Genomic DNA, 19,855 nt, shown 5'->3' with positions numbered 1-19,855 from the left:
GCATTGTCCGTCCAGCGTGGTCAATGTCTATACAGGGTGTTTAATCCAAATAGGGCAGCGTGGGAGCATAAGAAACTATAAGAAACTAGCATTTGCCCGCGACTTTGTCTGCGTGGAATTAGTAATTTGGGTAGCTTATTTTTTATCCAATCTGCTTTTTATTGATTCTCTATACAAACTTCATTATTTAAGAGACAACTATAATGCCTAGATAAAGTGTAATGGCAATCATTCAATTTGAGCATACATCAATTATCAGGCGATGTATCAATTTTCTCACTCGTTGTTTGCCTCGTCACTGTCACTGCTCGTTTGCCTCCTGATTCATACAAAAAATGAAAAACTCTTTTTGCTTTAAGTATTATGTTTATTAATACAAAAATAACAAAGACTTCTCACTGAAGTAAGGCCAATAAGTCGCAATGTAACTCAGTGACGGCATAAAATACTTATTAAACTACATTCCTTATTATTGTACGTCGGCATATAACTCCCCTCTTATTGAGTCGGCAGTAAAAAAATCCCGGGCATCATGGCGTTACTTCCTAAGTTGCACTTGTACAAAATGACAGCTAGCGGGCCTGTGGCGTTACTTCTTAAGTCGCACTTGTACAAAATAGTCGCTAGCGGACCTGTGGCGTTACTCCTAAGTCGCACTTGTACAAAATAGTCGCTAGCGGGCCTGTGGCGTTACTTCCTAAGTCGCACTTGTACAAAATATTCGCTAGCGGGCCTGTGGCGTTACTTCCTAAGTCGCACTTATAAAAAATGATCGTTAGCGGGTCTGTGGCGTTACTTCCTAAGTCGCACTTGTACAAAATAGTCGCTAGCGGGCCTGTGGCGTTACTCCTAAGTCGCACTTGTACAAAATAGTCGCTAGCGGGCCTGTGGCGTTACTTCCTAAGTTGCACCTGTACAAAATGGCCGCTCGCGGGCCTGAGAGCGATGTCGACTTTGAATCGTAGTTCTTCAGCTTCTGCCACGAATTCCAACTCTCTTAGAGAATATGCTATAAGTGTTTTTAGGAGGGCCATGGCGTATCTTTTACCTGAAAGAAAGAAAGGTAAAATTAGTTTTCTTTCACTCACTTTTCTAGAGTCTCGTCTGCTGCGCTGACGATTGAAGTAACAGAGTTATATTATCTTCCTCGCGTTGTCCCGGCCTTTTTATGCACGGCATGGCAACTAATCCCAAGGATAGGCGTAGGTACTAATTCTTGAATCGGCTAAGAGAGCCTAGCCTTCATTTTGGCTAAAGACCTTGTTCACTTTACTTATACCAACATGATCTTTTGCCGTAGCTTAATGACAGAAAGGCGGCCGCGGGCGCTATGCAGCCATCGTTCTGGCTTGAACTCCAACGCGTCCGGCCCCCAGTTATGTCGGGGGCGCCCAGCGCCTATTGTGTTCATGAGACATGACGCGCTTTTTGAACTCAATTTTATTACTTACCTATGCATGATCTCTTCCCGTAGCTAAACGGCAGGAAGGCCGCGGCCGGCGCTGCTGCACCATTTAGCCATCTTTCAGGATTGAACTCCAACGCGTCAGGCCCCCAGTTATGTCGGGAGCGCCCGGCTCCTATTGCGTTCACTATGCATGATGCGCCTTTTGGGATGGTGCAATGCTCTGAGAAAGTAAAAGTAGCAATTCTATTAAAAATCTATAGGAATATGTGACATTTTCAATCAAAAGGTACCGCATTGTCGCTTGTCAATAAGGTTGATTTTCAATTGAAGCTAAATAGCGCCTTATTCCCTTGCGCCTTGTCCCCTAGTACCCTTTTGATTGCGAATGGCACATATTTTGATGACGATAGCGAACTTATTGGAAAGAAGTTTTTGAAGGGGAACATTGAAAAATTGTGCTTTCCTACACATGACACATTCTCACGAGAATGCACTGTGCCTGATTTACTGCTCCGACCAAAAGGCGAGCCAAGCGCGCCCGGACAATTAGGTATACCGATGTTTTTTTTAACAGCCAAGACGTTCCTTTTTTATAGTTATTTTCAATTTATCTGCCGAATACTTACTGAGCTGTATGTCGTGCGTCGCCTCTCTCGCTACCATAGGCAAGGGCGGATGGAGCCGTAGAGATTCAGAGATGACTGCCTCACAGTATGTCATTAGTGCCAAGTCTTTCTTCTCTATTGGCCGTTTGCTGTCTCCGAATATTGACTGCAGTCTGAAACAACCAATTCAAATTCATATTTATTTTACATTTGTACTTCGGATATTACGAAGGTGAGTTACCCTCAAAATCAGAACATCGCACAGGGCGGATCTTCTCTTATGCGACCTCTGATTCGCGGTCGCCACTGAAAAACCTTCCTGCTATAGCTGCAATCAGTTCTACACGTGTGCTCTGCCCACTGTAGCACTGCCCCATAAGTATGTCAATTTAACTTTTCTCGCGGATCTCCTCATTCATAGTTCGCTCCGATTACCGTTCAAGTGACTGATTTGATTTGTTGTTTGTAGAAATCGCGAAGCGTCTGGTTGTTTACAGAAATCGCAAAGCGTCTGGTTGACGTAACTGGTGACCGAAGAGCTGGCGGCTTCCTCGCACAACGTATTAGCATTGTGATACAGCGAAGAAATGCCGCCAACATCCTTGGTAATGCCTCAAGGGCCTATTTTAGATTTCAGTTAGATATTAATTTCGTTTACGTAGTACTGCTGTATATATCTTGTATGTTCTTTGTATAGGTATGTAAATAAATGCTGTCATTTAATCTTCCTTATTGGACTTAACTAAGCGCCTCTAGCACCATCCCACTAACCCGGGGTTAACCCGTTAACCCAGTGTCAAATTGTACTGGTAACCATGGTAACTCCAGGTTTAAACGGTTAACCCCGGGTTAGTGGGATGATGCAAGTGGCGCTTAGGGGTTATGAAGTATGCGAATGCCCCGTATACTCGAGGCCTTGGTCACTTTTCGCATTTCAGTCTATATTTTTTATAAGAAATTTAATTATGTCTTACTCAGCATACATCTTCTCTTGCACCCAAGGATGCCTGCCAATCATCAGGATGGTGTACATGAGGGTGGTGGCCGTAGTCTCCTGCCCCCCCACAATGATCGTGTCTACCTCTGCCCGGATTTGATCGTCAGTCATGGAGGGATCAGCTTCACTCAGTTCGAGGATAATGTCGAGGAATGAACGGAATTTAGTTTGGCCTTCGTCTGAAAATAAATAGTAGATTGTGTATTAAGGGCGGTAAATAAGAATTTACAAATGAGTGCGTAATTACTACGAGTTCGTAATTCCTGTACCGCCTACACACACAATGTTTTTCATCACACTTGTGAGAAAGAAAAGGGAAATAAATAAAACTTCTGCCTAATTTCGTACATTACAGCCCTAGGTCGATATTTAGGATTTACGGACCGCATCGCCTACGTGTAAATGTAATATAATAACACTTTACGAGCAAGTGTGATAAAAAAACACGTTTAGTCCGTCTAAGGTAACTCTGACTTGGTATCTTGGTATAATGTGTATGATAATACTTATTACCATAATATACCTACTCTATTGCTTACCAATGTGCCAATCGCTTACGCTCCGTAGCGATCGAAAAGCAAATGTCACTGTCGCACTAATATGGAAGAGTGATAGAGAGACCCAAAGCGTTTTGTTGTCGAAGCGATAGCGATTGTCACCTTGGCTAAGTCAACAGGTCGGTGCAGATTTAGCTTGGACTGACTCTATCCGCTATTAGTAGACCACCATACAAGAAAAATTGGCAGTCTAATCTGAACCAATGGTATTAAAAATAGAATTTATTTTGTTTTGTTATAAAATTGAATATATAAAACTATAGCAACTCGGTTCTATAAATTCAATAATGATTAATAGGACGTTAGGTTCCTAGAGGCTAGAATGCATTTGAGTACTGTCATTTTATTTGTGAAAATTTAAGCAATCAATTATACAATAAATATTAAGTTACCTATCTGATGTTCTTTAGAAATGACATTCTGTTTCATTGCATTGAATTCAGTCCTCTTTTTCTTTATTACCTGTAATGAGAAATAACATCAATGTATTTTAATAAATTTACAATATAAAGGGGCCCACAGATTACCAGTTCGCCGGACGATATCAGCCTGTCAGTTGTTCGGAACTGTCAACTTTTTGTTCTAACTGACAGGCTGATATCGTCCGGCGAACTGATAATCAGTGGGCCCCTTTAATTTTGCACGCGCCTCAGGCCCTTAAAAAACTCTTTGCCGTGATGCTTAATTTTTTTCTAATGTGACGCATATTAATGTCACGCTTAAGTCAGTTTGATATGAAAATTCTGCCACGGTAAAACTGTTTTACCATTATAACATTTATAATAATAATAATAAATAATAAATTATTTATTTGGCAGGCAAGAAACCCAATTTTTACAATTTACAAAAAAAAAAAAAAAATACAGTGCAAAATACTAAAACTTACAACCTAAAACAATGAAATAAAACATTTACAAACTTATGGTCTAAAGATGGCCGTTCTCGGACCGGTGCAGTTTACGCCAATGTTTGATAACCAAGAAAACTGTTTGATTTTGTGATTTCAAACCAAATTATGATTATTATGTAATATCTACTGCCTACGTACCAATTGTGGCAATTGTGGTGTGCTTCCTGCACTGAATAAATAATGTGTTTAGTGGAGTGTGCTGGTATTAAAATACGACGTTGCGTGGACAAGAGATTTCCTTTGGCAGGCTTGGTTCGGAATTGTGTCACTTTCATATCATAAATGAATTCGGCGTCCCTGATTTATACGAAAACGATACCAAACTTGGCCTAGTAGAGCCCCCCCACCCCAATCTTAGTGGCTCCACTTCTTAAATACATCTTAGGAACACAGATTAATTCTGCCAAAGGAAATCTTTTGTTCAGAGAACGCCGTATTTGACCTTTTTTATGGCCTGAACACACTCAACTGTCTGTTGAAGCAAGTTTGTGATTGTGAATATGGTTTTCGCGAAAAAACTGGACTGGATTTGGACCACCCAGAGACTCAGAAAGGTTAGTGACACGTCTTGCTACCATCGTAAAAATCGTTTTGACGTTTCGTAATATAATATAGTTTCCCATTCATTCATTCATCTTGTGACGTTAAAGTAAAGTTCAATACAGATGCATGAAATGCCATGGATAAGTAAAGGGAGTAAGTTAAGTAAAGGGAGGTAGATATGGCACCAGGCGCTCGATCTTGAGCCATCAAATATAGGTTCCGGAACCTATTTTGAGTAAGTCGTACGGCTGACGCCAATGTGTCAAGATCGTCAAAATCATCTACTAAATTTGCCTGCATTTTAGTTTTGTCAACTATGAACGTCACGCGTTTATTATTAATAAAAGGTTATTGTATGTTGCTTACCGTGTTTGAAACATTGTGCAGTATTTTGATACATTTCACCAACTCCTTGTACATAGGCGTCATCTGGTACACCCAGTCGGGATGCATAAGTAGGTTGACGCCTCTCCTCACCAGCAGCTCCAATGTTCTACTGAAGGCTTGGTAGTACTCCGGGGTCACTAGCTGGTCTGAGCTTGGGAAGCCAAGCGCTGTTTCTGTAATGAGAACATCATTCAAAAATTTCAAAATCATCCCGTAAAATTTTAGCAGCCAACTTGAGAAAACGACTCAAAATTTTGTATCTCGGATAATGTGCAACTTTATCATCAGATTGTGAAAAATAATAATAAAGAACCTTAACAAGGGTTATATTTCCATATTAGTGTAACCTTTATCAATATAGATATGAATAATATGAATATGAATAATAGTGCGACAGAGAGGCATTAGCGTTTCCTTCGCTACGGAGCGAACGATTGGCATCTTGGCTAGGCACCTTGGTGTGGTGAACATATACATATTTTCTTTACTTTATTGGCAGCGCCATTACTCTTCTAGAAAAAAGACTTTATCCATGGAAAGGGCCACTGGGTTGTAACTAATATAGTATGGCCGCAGCTAATAATATGTAATTATTCAGCTGTCTCCATGATGTCGAACGGCGCGTTCCCTATCTCGCTCTTTAATAACTTGTCCATCAACTTCCGCGCCTGCGCGTTGAACACGCCCTGGTAGCTCCACTATGGGACCCACGAATGAGCCGGCTAGCTTCTGTAACTTACGGCATATAGACTCCAGCGTAGCAAACGTCAGGTATTTCTCCATGATGTCGAACGGCGCGTTCCCCACCTCGCCCTTCAACTTGTCCACCATCTTCCGCGCCTGCGCGTTGAACACGTCCTGGTAGCCATCCACGATGGGGCCCACGAATGTGCCGGCTAGCTTCTTTATGTTCTTCTTCCATACTGGTCCTGACAAATCAGACTGTTAGGCTACGCGCACACTACGGTGCAGCGAGTTGCGGTGCGTTTTTAAAAACGCAAAGGAAAAAAAACCGTGTGTGTCCAGTACGCGCACAGCGGTGACTTATCCGCACGTTTTGCCATTCTAGTCCCAACTCAAGTTAAGAACAGACGTTGAAAATGGACTACTACGCTAGGCGACGACATGACCGCGCAGCACCATGTCTCGATAACAACTGCGTCACTGGATGGCTGCCGGTCGGTGTCCGCACGGATTTTATTCCACAGTGCGCGGATTTATTCAATAGTCCATAGGATGCAGAAAATTCGTGCGGCGCCGCACCGCAACCAATCTGCAGCAAACCACAGATTTTAATCCGCATATAGATTATTTTCCGCAATGCGCGCACTTCAAGGAGGTTGCATACTTCACAGATTTTGCGGAAAAAAAAACGCACGGCAGAAATCCGCTGTGCGCGCGTGAGTGAGGATATATGCGCAAAGTTTAACGCGGAAGACGATGCGATCGTTTTAAAAAGAACATGACTGTCATTAGTTACCTGACATATGTCCTTCCCCGGGACTCAAACTATTTCCATCTCCATGTCAAATCTCAACTGAATCGGTTCAGCCGTTTAAGCGTGAAGAGGTAACACATAGACAGACAGACAGACAGACTTTCGCATTTATAATATTAGTATGGATTTAATAATAATAATTTTAGGTAGACTTACCACTCGCTGTGACAAGCCCCTCGCCGATCCAAATCCGACCGATTTTGTAGAAGAATGACTTTTCTATGAACGCGTTGGTCACTTGCTTCACAGAGTCCGGGTCGCTTATGACTGTAAAGCGAATTAAATAAACTGTTATATACATCTATAGTTAGCTAGCAATGTGCCAAAACTTTACAGTTAGTTTCGATTTTGGAGAATACAAAAGCGCTTTTTAATGTTCCGTACCCAAAGGGTAAAAACGGGACCCTATTACTAAGCCTCCGCTGTCCGTCTGTCCGTCTGTCACCAGGCTGTATCTCGTGATCCGTGATAGCTAGACAGTTGAAATTTTCACAGATGATGTATTTCTGTTGCCGCTATAACAACAAATACTAAAAAAGTACGGAACCCTCGGTGCGCGAGTCCGACTCGCACTTGGCCGGTTTTTTCAGTTTAAATGAACTTTATTGCATTTAATAAAATTACAATGATCGCGGGACGTGTCGTTGAGTTCGGATCGAGAGATCTATGACACTTGAAATAGACGTCAATGAGTGACGTAAATATTGAATGAAACAGTCGTGAACATTGAGTAATCCCTAATCTGAACGCGAACGTTCTAAGTGGAAACTTGCATGAGAATTTTCTCGTGAATGTTTCCAGAAATTTCGGAAATTTTGAAAATATTCCGCAGCTTGCGTGGAGCGCTAAAAAAGGATATGCAAACCAGATAGTAGAAAATTAATCACGAGTGTTAACCTCAATACAACGCCACGTGCCTGTCCGTCTGTACCGATCCTAACAGGTCAATTCGAACAACGTGATAACAATACGAGATCTAATAGATACGTTATAGTTTAGTTCTCAACTAGTTATCTTTTGCAGTTTGATTCGGGAAACCAAATGTCATTTCACGCTACAATTATTGTGACGTTTTGGGATATCCATTGGATGTCTAAGATTAAGCAAATCTTAAAGAGATCGTTCAAGAGGACATTCGGAATAGCGGAAATGTCATATTTGACATGACTTTCTTAAATATCTCGTTATCGTTTCTGTTTCATATCCAGTGGATATCTAGATGATATCTAGATCATTGTTCGAATTGGCCCGTGAGATGATTAGTGGACTTACCTACGGTAGGTATTGGGCCGAACCAGAATATAAAAGGTTTTTGTTCCTTGTCACTCTTCTCTGATAAATCCAATATCATGCGGTAGATGGCTGCAAATACAATATTTTTTTACTATTATTACCAGTTACCACAGAATAAATAATAGTACTATTAGGTACAGAAGGTTAACTCTCTAACAAAACGCGTCTATTACGACAAGTATAACCGTGGCGAAAGCGCGAGCAGGCGTCCGTTCCGTAGCGGTGCTCGGCAACTACTATGGCTAGACACCAAAATTGGTGTGGGCCGCATGTACTTGTAGCGACGCGACGAATTCGCGGAGTGAGCTATGCCTGCTACTACATAGAGCTACGATACGAGTAATTGAAAAATATAAGATATATTTTTAGTTTTGTAATAAGCAAAAACGTCTGCAAACGATGCCATAAAGCTTAGAAAATTAAAAGTGGGTAAATTCACTGTCTCGGGCGAGGCGCGAACTCGCAACTCTGGATCACTAGCCCATCGCTCTGCCAACTGAGCTACCGAGACCTCACCCGAGGACAGCAAATAATTCCACCATATGCGCCTTAGGGAGGCGCCGAACGACATCTACAGTAAGAATTTCATTACGGCTTCTTAACTGGAGTTCGTGCGTCGCTCGAGACATTAACTTTTTCCACTTTGAATTTATTTCTAAGATATTTATTTTATTTTATTTTATTTTGTTTTTAATGGGACATTATTACACATATGGAGGATATATATATTCATATAATTAAGTACATTGATGATCAAAGCGGAAAATTTTAACTATAAAACTCCCGTGAGACTCAAACATATTAGATTATTTTAAACCGGGTCACTCACGTATTATTAAGTCGAATAGCTCGACATGTTTCTGTCCAATTTACGAGGACCGTCTTCACGGAGACACGACACGTCTTCACTGGTCGAGGAAGGACACGCCGCGCCCTTAATAATACGTGAGTGACCCGGTTTAAAATAATCTAATAAAGCGGAGAATTGCGTAAATTTACTTTGAAAATAAAAGCTAAGTGATAAAACGAAAAATGCTCGATCACATTTCAGTAGAAACATAAATAAAGCTTAGCAACATGACTCTTCGTTGACATATAAAGAAAAATTTCAACATCGCCTTAGAATTTTATTGAAAAAGTAAATACAATATACAATACAATACAAATTTATTTCATTACTTTTTACAGCTGTTCTTAGTTATACCGTATTATAAATGTCTGGATTTGACATCACTTTTTAACCGACTTCATAATTATAATCATAATATTTTTATTGAAAATAGATTCTTACAGAACACTTTTTGAAAGTCAATTTTTTTTTGAGAATAATGAAAAATAATTGACATTAAATATACACAGTGCCCATGAGGAAAGGGAAAATTCAAACAGCGCATTCCTGACTATATTTAAAGTTAAATGTTAATTAACGTCTTCTAAATTCGGCTCCGTTTTAGAGATATTTCCATTTTTGTGTACAAATTTAACTTCAAAAAAGAGTTCGGTTACCGCGATAGTTACTCATGAAATAAAACTATGAAAACGGATTATATCGCCTATATTGAACGCGATATAATCCGTTTTCATAAATTTATTTCAAAAAAGAGGTTCCGAATTAGCTTTTTCTCTATTATTTTTTTGTTTGGTCCCTGATTTTTCGGAGACAGCTGGGCCGGAAAATAATTATTGTCGTCTTATACGTTTGTATGAAATGAAAATTAGTTTATCACGATTAAATGCAATGATTTACGATTTATTTATGATCTTACATTCAGTGGATGTGGCAAGCCTGAGCGCGTTCCCCACAATCGGCAGCGTCGGGTAGCAGGGCAGGCCGATGAAGCACGCGCGGGCACGGCGCGTGCGCAGCCACGCCAGTGCCCACGCGCAGAGAAACACGGCGCATAAGCACGCTAGTGTGTAGTACATTGCTGCTCTGAAAGTAGAAAGAGAAGTCAAACTAAAGGATCGCATCTCGTTTTGAATAAGGCTGCGTTTCCACCAGAGATCTGTGAGGATTAAACCCCGCCGTTATCTAACGCTGAGTTTGGGGCAAGTGATGGGGCAGTTTCGATAATCTGAATCGATAAATAATTCTCACTGAGAATACGTATCAAGGGATTCGTTTGTTAAAAACCAATAGTTGTCTACTTGAGCTGCGCTGAGCTAGGATAGGTAAATGAAATGATTCGGTTGCTTCGCTCTGCAAACGATGCTATTTTATAAGCTTAATGTATCACTAAGGCCCTTATGGTGGAAATATTCGCGTTCCTCGAGTGAAGTCTCGGTAGCTTAGTTGGCAGTGCGATGGGCTAGTGATTCAGAGTCGCGAGTTCGATCCTCGCCCGAGACAGCGAAGTTTTCTACTTTTAATTTATTTCTATACCGTCAATAAGTATCGCATTCGCAGTGCCAATAAGCTATCAACAATTTCAGTAAGTATAAATCAGTACTCACAGACGTTAGTCCTCGACGCGGTATGAGCTAGAATTAAGGCTCGAGTCGCATAATCATTGTCTTAAGTGGCTAAGTGAGCTAAGTGCTTAATGATCGGCTATCAGGAAGTGAACTGAGGAAGGATTAGATGAAGATCTTGAGGTCTCTACTATTTGATAATGGCTGTTTTATAAGAGGCATTTACGAATACCGTGGACGGCAATGCGTACCAATCAGTCCATACTGGAAGAGCTGCGCATAAAACGCCGGCTGTCAACGATATGCCAGGACCAAATGCTTACTTACTTCGGACACCTCTCACGTCGTTCTCCGGATAGCCTGGAAAGAGTAATAATGACGGGCAAAGTTGAAGGCACGAGACCTCAGGGCCCTCCTCCCACTAGATGGTGTGCTCAAATTACGGCACCTATGCAACTAAAACTGCACGAGGCCATGCGCTTGGCGAGGAACAGAACCCTATGGAGGAACCTGGTCTTCAACAGAAGGACATATCACGATCCTCAGTATTGAGGGACCAACTGAAGAAGAAGAGGCATTTATAGGGGGTGGGGGATTGGACATAGGTATTTGTTTCTTTCGGAGCGATTATTTCCGAAAATATACACTTTGTCAAAAAATGGTTGCGGAAGACCCGTAGTTGTTTTGAAAGATCCTCTCAAATGACCCCCCACACCATAGTGTTAAAGCAAAAAAAACCCTAATTTGTTTTTTCTACAATTTATTTTACTACTCTGTCGGCATACTCGGCATGATTGTTTTATATATTCATGCCAAACTGCAGCTTTCTAGCAACAACTTTTACGGAGCAAAGCCGGGAACAGACAGACAGGCATGGCGAAAGTATAAGGCAGCGGTTCTCAAACTTTTTTGGCGACGGAACCCTTTTGGAAAGCGAAATGTTTGACGGAGCCCCAAATTAAAAACGTTCGTCGTCACTATTGAACTGTGGACTAGACATAGAAGAGCTGGTTATTGTTTTTTTTCCTTATTTCTCGCGGAGACTCCACAGAGGCTTCGCGGAGCCCTAGAGGTCCGCGGAGCACTGAGAATGGCTGCTATAAGGGTTCCTAACTTCCTAGTTGACTACGGTACCCTAAATAGGAACCTCCCATTCAGGATGTTTCCACAGGAAAACATTTCCCGAGAAAAACACATTATATTAAAACTGTACAAAACATTAAGATATAATTCTGAAAATACGCTTCTTATCTCATATGACTAGCACAAAGATGCAATTAGAAGTAATGATATCTCTATCATTACCTCGGTCTCGGTACAACAAGGTCGCATATGACTAGGAGTTTTGATGTAGTTGGAACCTTGTCTTTTTTAAACGTTTTATTTTAATGGTGGACATCAGAGTAACGTTTAATAATTATATCGGCGTGCACATTTTTTACTGACACATTCTAAGCCTTCTTGTAAAGGCATAAAGTTCACAAATGGTTAATGGGTATGGTGGAGTGTCGTAAGGAGGATGTCACACTGACGCCGCATTTCGTTGCGGCGTACGAAGCGACGAATTCGACCCCCGTACGGATTTTCTCTGTATACCTTCGTTCGGAGCTGCGGTGCACGACGAACCTCGTCTACGTACAAAGATCCGTACGGTGTGGCATAACCTGCGGCGCGCACCTCATCGCCGTCCTAAAACGCGAACCGTCGTGCGGTTCGCACCTTCGCACGGAGACGCGGAACCACTGTGTTATAACTTATACCATGCGTTTCTTGTATACAAATACAGATTCTGCAGTACCTACTAAACTAAAAACCGCAGCACCGGACGTCGCTGCGAAGTGAGGAGTAGTGTGACAACCGTCTGTCTTTCTTACGTGTTGTTGCATTGGATCCTGTATAATAATAATTATCGTCATAATTATAATACTAACGAGTTTGCGCCTTGACGTAATTAAAATGTTGTACGGATAGAAATATGAATAATGCTGAAAAGTGGATTTATTTTCCGAAACACACTTTCATCCCCTTTTTGACTCTATTAGTATTCGGCCGAATAGTAGGCAACATTCGGCCGAATACCGAATATTCGGCTAAGTGGCAGAATAGGCCGAATACAGAATAGTTGCCGAATATTCGTGGCATTTGAGTTCTCAGTATTCTAACATTTCCGTGAAACGGAAAAACTGAAAGGCGATTCTGATCAGCAACTGTAAGATTTTGGAATCAACTAGTGAGACTGTCAACTGTCCAAGTATTGACAGATATCCCATGGCAGACTCTTAAGAGACCGTAGTCGATTTTGGAGCAAAAATGTAAAATTGATGGATTTAGTCGTTGAAATTGTACACGTTTTGTTACGTAATATCTAAATAACAAGTATTGGTTTCTATTAGCACATCTTCTCATCTTGCCTTTTAATAACGAGGTCACGAGCGTGCGTTACCGGTAGTATATGAAGAGAACGGGCAGTTTTTTAAAAAATCATCAAAAAATTATGGTGGTAAATTATACAAATTGATGTATAAGAATAGTTTCAGCAAATGTTGTAGATTGTTTAAGTATCAAAATTACATTGAAATTAAGTCGATTTTCAGAGAATTTTTGAGTTGTTTTGAAGTAATTTCTGGAGAAAATTGAGTTCGTTTAACTTTCATTTCCTCGAACTCTACTCTAAGTCATACAACAAAAATGTAATCTGATAAAGGTCAAGTACAGAATATGTGTAATACAAATTTACCATTTTTAGCAGTCCAAACTTTACGAAATTTCCAAATTAGATCGACAAAATCAGTGCTTTACGCGCGTTTACCTAAACGTCCATTAGAAAAAAAATCATTACTAATTTAGTGTCTGTTTTCAAAAAATTGATCTGATAAAAGGAAAGATAAGAAGACGTGCTAATAGAAACCAGTACTTGTTATTTCAATTAGGTAACAAAAGGTGTACAATTTCACCGACTAAATCTATCAATTTTGCATTTTTGCGACTAAAATCGACACCGGCCTCTTAAGAAGTATCCGGTGCAAAGATAGATGTAATATTAACTATGGTGTCCGAAGTGCAATCTTAGTGTGCATTAAATTAGATTCATTTATTTCTCATTGAATATGTAGATAATATTTGTACATGTCAAAATAAAATGCATTCGCAAAAAGATAGTCGCAACACAATATCAATAATAATAATTAAGAATCAATTTTTACAGAAAATAATAATCTAAAAAATAAAATAATGTCCGTTTATAAATAATCAAAAGAAAATAAAACAGTAAAAGTCGTTGTATATATAAAACCACTTTCTATGAATAGAAAGGAAAACAGGAAAAATCAGTTAAAATAATTAATTATATAAAAAATAAAAATGTCCAAAATGTGGTCAGTCACATGGTCGTGTGGCAAGCAGACACCGTAGTCTATGAACGCTTTTCTGTCATCAGGGAAGGCTAACGCCCTGATTCGCCCGCGTCACGCTCACCGACAACACAGATTAATAAATAGTTACGACAACAAAATTGGTAGTTGTCATTATGTCGATGCGAGAAATGACAGGCCTGACGGTTCAGTAGCTTAAGGACTATCATTCCGATGGTCATTGCCATGAATTAGGTAGGTACCTAGCAGTTATAACTTATAATGTAGAGAATATTGCTACGCGAGCGGAAGGAGATGGTCTAACTAAACGGACCACGTTCTGGAAAATGGGCGTAAGGTCGCCATCAGATCATAGACATAGCATATACAAGTAGTTATAGACGCGCCTCCGAGCGACCGGGGGTAAGAGAAAGAATATTCATATAAAATTTGCGCAGCATAGGATTTTATCTCTTTCACTCTTATAAATTTCGGTATTTCGCCATCGCCTCCTACCTATGATGCCACCCGGTCGGTGATAAGGACAAAGCATGGCACTATTGTCTCTTTCCTCTTATAGGAATCGCCATAAGACTATCGTTCTCTATCAAATAGTGTCCAAAGGTGGCCAAAGGTGCTCAAAAATATCTGAACAAGCACTGTAACGCCTTGACAATGAAGGCTACCGCGTTTTATTTCGCCGCTAGGGGCGCTAGTGTAGATGGAGGTCTGTCAAAATGTCAAATGAAGTGTGGGGGGTATAAATTATAATATATTATGTTGCTACAAACATTACATAAAAAAATACATTAAAATTAACTATAAACGAAATTAAACTAAAACTATACTAAAAAAAGCCACAAATAAGAACTTAATCAAACAACTCGTCCTGCGCCCTTCCAGACGCAAAGGTGCCCATCACGCTCGCCGCGTCTCAGTCTCGCCCCTCTCTGCTTCAGGAATGACCCGGAGCGAGAAAATATTGTTGGACGTAAATGAAATCGTGGTTAGAACCTAAATTATGAGTATAAAGCTCACGGTCGAAGCTTAAAGCTCGTCATAACAAGAGAACGTGATTTGCGGAGCTTCGTGCGGATTGAAACACGACGAACCATGGACGGATAAATCAAGAAGACCGACACCGTCCTACCTTGCTTAGGCCTGATTTTCTCCTACGCTGAAGTCGGTCGCTGACGTCGGTCGAGCGTACCTTCGGAAGAAAAACCTGCCGCGGACGTCAGCGTCGCTGTACGGGGAGGAAATCAGGCCTAAGCAACATGGCGCGTGATCATATATTCCGTCAGGCTTTAATTATTGGTTGGAGAACATGAAAATTGAAAAAGTAATGGACACGTGTTTTGTTATTTCTGAGTTTGGGTTCCGCAGCGCCATCTATTGAACGGAAGTTGATTTATTTTGAAGCAAGTCTCAGTTTCATCCATTTAGTGTGGCGCTTAGACCTCTGTTGCCTTTTCATACAAACGTAGTCCCCATTTTCCTCGCTGGATCTTCACATTATTAAAAATATAATATTGTCTTTGGTTACCGCGATAGTTACTCATGACATGAAATAAAACTATGAAAAGTAGGTTACAGTTTTAATTCAAATTTATTTATTTTTTGTAAAAAAAATGTAAGCTTTTTTTCTATGTTTTTTTTTTATATATACTTAATTCATTGTGCATTTTATATTTCATTATTGTTTTAATTTTTTCTCTTTTGTTGTTTAGTATGTATAGATCTTTTTTGTTTGTGGTGGTTACTTACTTACTTTTTTGTCTGTGTTTTTTGTTAGTGTCGTTGGCGTATGTGTCGCCACCAACTCATAGTTTTAAGTCAGGTCCCCACTGAAAACCAGCGCCGCGGATTACCGCGGATGCTGAGTGGGTCCTATTTTAGCGTCCAATGTTTTTTGTCTGTATGTTTCCTTTTTTTTCATATATGTAATCTGTTGTGGCGTTAAATAAATGTATTTTCTTTCTTTCTTTCTTTCTTTCAAAACGGATTATACGCGATATAATCCGTTTTCGTAGTTTTATTTTATTATTAAAAATATTTTGACACAGTTTGTTTTTTTCTTTCGAATCTTTAATTAATATAAGAGTTTGGAGCATTTAAAAATTCGTAGAAATCTGTTTTCGCTCCAAATTTTTACACAAATAAAAATATCTAAAAAAGTCAAACATCTATATGTTTGACTTTTTTAGATATTTTTATTTGTGTAAATTTGGGCATTATTATTTTCATTTTTCATAGCTGTGGTTAATATCTAAATATGTTAAAACATTTTCTATAATGTCAATATCCAGAGAGGAAAATGAGGACTACGTTTGTATGGAAAAGCCGGCCTCAGCGGCCAGGCTCTGAATATTTTAGAGACACGACTTTGAATAGACACTGTCAGTCTTTTTGTTTTATTTGTCCATGGCTGAACGTAAAAATTTAATTTGATTCCGGCACAGCTTCGTTTGAAACGGTTGCTTTTATAGTTTCACAATAACAACTTTATTAAAAATGTAGTTGACTGAATTCTGTACTGTACTTCCGATATTACAGTCCGACAAGAAACAGAAGAAAATAAGTTTTTGGCAAATAATAATTTTTGGGTACGAGCTTTTATCGCTGACTATACTTTTCTTACCACAGGCAATTAATACTCATCAAGACAATTCTAACAATCTATGGTACCATAATATTGCGTTGTCACCGGACTTACATATGTATGCAAATTTTCAGCTTCATTGGAAATCGGGAAGTGGGTCTAAATTAGCTTCTAAGACCCACACTAACTATAACGAACCAACTTACCTACATATTAACAGGACAACTTAAATAAAAGATTGTAATTAAGAGCTCCACTGAACTAGAATTCAGTATCTTGAAATTCTATCAGTGGTTTAGGATTCATGTTTTTAGGGTTCCGTACCCAAAGGGTAAGAACGGGATTCTATTACTAAGACTCCACTGTCCATCTGTCCGTCTGTCTGTCTGTCTGTCTGTCTGTCTATCTGTCTGTCTGTCTGTCTGTCTGTTTGTCTGTTTGTCCGTCTGTCTGTCACCAGGCTGTATCTCGTGAACCGTCATAACTAGACAGTTGAAATTTTCACAGATGATGTATAACAACAAATACTAAAAAAGTACGAAACCCTCGGTGGGCGAGTCCGACTCGCACTTGGCCAGTTTTTTATTTAAATTTGCTTGCTCAACCTCCAATACAAAGTCAGTACAAGTAGATACACGGGTGATATGTGAAATAATTATTTTTTGCTAAACATACACGAGTCGTTAAGTCGGTCATCCATAACACTTAACACTTAAGACAAGACATAAGACATAACCAGTAGACTTCAGGTGTTTGTAAACAAGTGATGTGTTTGTCAGTAATAAACCACCCATTACCTTATCTTCTACTTCGGTCATATTGCAAGAAAAGACGGTGGCAACCTCGAAAAGCTTTTTGTGACCGGCAAAGTGAAATTGAAAAGGCCTGGACGTGCACGCAGTCCAATACGTTGGTCTGACCAGATCCGCACCGCTCTTGACTCCACAGTTCACATGGCTCTCCACACCGCCAAAGACAGAAACAGATGGAGAGATGTGAGAGAAAGTGATACAAAAGAGAGGTCACGACCCTCAATATTGAGGAATACGACGACAGGAGGAGGAGGGAGGAGGAATGCCCTTATCTTATACAACGTCGTACCTAACTATTCTGCACGCCTATCAATTTGTCCTAAGACAATTCGCACCTACTTTTCTTCAGTCGGTCCCTATTACCATACTCATATAACACCCGCGATACGAGCGCCTTTTCAACGCAAAAGTATGAATTACTATCAACCAAGCCATACATACGATCTTAAACATGTACACGAATTTCTACTTTATTACAACCACCATAAGGTGTTAAACAGTTTGTATATTTTTTGTGACTGGAGGTAGGGTGTTTTGCAGGTGGAAGTTTTCATCCACTTTGTTTGCGAACTTTGCATGTTTATTTACTTTGTACTTTGTAGTGATTGTAGCTTTTTCATGGCTGCATGTATAATTGTTGCGTAAAAAGATTCAAAATAGGTAGCAAAAAAGTTTACCGTATTCTTGTTATTATATTTCTCAAGCTTCATTCTTCAGATATAAAAACCAGGTAGTCCTTTAACCTACTAGGCAACTCATCGCATGTTTAAAGTGGGTAGCAAACACTTTAACTCAAACAGGTCTATCCCTACTTTTACACCTAGTCTTGATGGGGCGCGCGGCTTGCCGCCATTGCTCATTCTTTATTCTTGCGAGGCAACGAACGCACGTAAAATCATAATTTTGTTTCAAAGTCGTTTAAAATGCCTATACGTAGCAGCAGCTTAGTGCAGTCATTATACGATTTATACGAGAATACGAGATGTAAGCTGTGGGATTATTCGTTTTGTATTAACAAATTTACTTGTTTTAGGAGTGGCATTAGAAATGTAACAATCCACATGTTCGAATTCGGGTTTTTTTTATGATAAAGGAGGCAAACGAGCAGATGAATTAGCCTCATGCATGAAGTTTATATTTGAACGAAATATTTTTTATTCGGATGTTTGTTAACGTTATATCATGTTACAAATGCATTTCCGTTATTAAATTATCATTTAATTGCTTAAAATAATAAATAAAAAGTACAAAAATTTGCCCGCGAAAAGGTAGTGAGCGAAACGCGCGAAACGTTACGTGACGTCACGCGTTGCAGAGTTCACATAAGTGTCATTAGTAGCAAACGTCAGTTGGACAGTCCAACGTGTGACGTCATCGCGTTCTGTCGAATTCGCGCCAAAAATTATGAGCGTTTCAACCGCTCAAAATTATTAAACATTATTTTAAATTTATTATCGCCACTTTGGCCGTCACTATTTATTTGATGCTGGAAGTATATGAAATTAAATTTTTCTGAAAATGAGATTTTCATCTCAAAATGTACAGCTTTAATATGAACTACATATTACTTATATCTTTTGCTACCACTGTATAATATTAACATAAGTTTTTTAAACTTAAAAAAACCTGGTCACGACATTAACCCACGTTTTGCCATTGTTCCAAACTTTTAAAAGGCCATTAGGAACTCAAAATATTACTACACAATAGACATGTTTTTTCCGTGTACCCTTCATACAGGCACAAAGTAGGATATATAGTGTTTAGGTCTACCAAGTGCAAACCCAGACTCTTTTAAAGCAAACATTTTCATAAGAATAATGTGCACGATAATGGACAAAAATCCAGTGTCTCGAAAATATGCATGTACCTACTGTATAATACATTTGGCTGTCAAAAATATATACACATCTCATCTTTATTCCAACGGAGTAAGGTGTATATTTGTGTAGATCTTTATTATAAGGTCGTGCTAGTACAGTCGCCATCAGATATATCGGAGCGGCCGAGGTGCTCAAAAATATCTGAGCACGCACTCTAACGCCTTGGCAATAGAGGCGTGTTCAGATATTTGTGAGCGCTTCGATATATCTGACGGCGACTGTACGAGGCACGTGTTAACGAAGCCTTTGTCTTGGTAACGTCTGCTTTTCTACTCGTTATTTGGAGTCATCGCAGCGCGAAGAGCGAATGCATTGGACAGGGGTTGGCAACATTTTTGTGAAATAAAAACATCTAAAGTATAAGTATAATGTGATTTGTAGCATTTAGTTTGAAAATATATTTTTATAATATGTATGCTAGTTTTAAGGTATCTTTTTATGGGCCACTAGTTGCCTGAAATAAAGATTTTTATTTCATTTCATTATGCAATTGAATAATTTTATGCTTAATATGTCCACTATTGACATCATATCCCGAGAATTTTGTTTATCTGGTATAATCCAAACCCAAGTTATATGACGGTTCAAAAAACCGGAC

General features: G+C 39.5%; 1 protein-coding gene and 1 long non-coding RNA gene across 3 annotated transcripts in view; both read right to left on the bottom strand.

Moving 5' to 3' along the window:
• LOC134746857 (uncharacterized) overlaps positions 1–19,441 on the bottom strand; it is a 45,492-nt gene extending 26,051 nt beyond the window's left edge. The window contains exon 1 of the long non-coding RNA XR_010128270.1: positions 19,354–19,441. This is a non-coding gene — a long non-coding RNA (uncharacterized LOC134746857). The remainder of the gene's footprint in view (positions 1–19,353) is intronic.
• Positions 493–10,783, bottom strand: LOC134746801 (cytochrome P450 4C1-like). 2 transcript variants are annotated; one of them, XM_063681352.1, is made up of 12 exons: positions 10,653–10,783; positions 9,965–10,131; positions 8,178–8,267; positions 7,062–7,172; positions 6,148–6,336; positions 5,387–5,580; positions 3,960–4,029; positions 2,988–3,189; positions 2,035–2,186; positions 1,452–1,628; positions 886–1,048; positions 493–835 (listed from the first exon to the last, which is right to left on the bottom strand). In XM_063681352.1, exons 2-11 carry the CDS (start codon positions 10,122–10,124, stop codon positions 894–896), a joined length of 1,500 nt encoding a protein of 499 aa, XP_063537422.1. In that variant the 5' UTR covers positions 10,125–10,131; positions 10,653–10,783; the 3' UTR covers positions 493–835; positions 886–893. The 2 variants fall into 2 exon arrangements, with proteins under 2 accessions (XP_063537422.1, XP_063537421.1); XM_063681351.1 differs by having other exon boundaries at positions 497–1,048.
• Positions 19,442–19,855: the final 414 nt, after the last annotated feature.

The sequence above is a fragment of the Cydia strobilella genome, chromosome 13 (genome assembly GCF_947568885.1).
Source record: "Cydia strobilella chromosome 13, ilCydStro3.1, whole genome shotgun sequence".
Classification (NCBI taxonomy): Eukaryota; Metazoa; Arthropoda; class Insecta; order Lepidoptera; family Tortricidae; genus Cydia; species Cydia strobilella.
The sequence above is the reverse complement of the archived record's forward strand: the minus strand, read 5'-3'. Positions and strand labels throughout refer to the sequence as shown.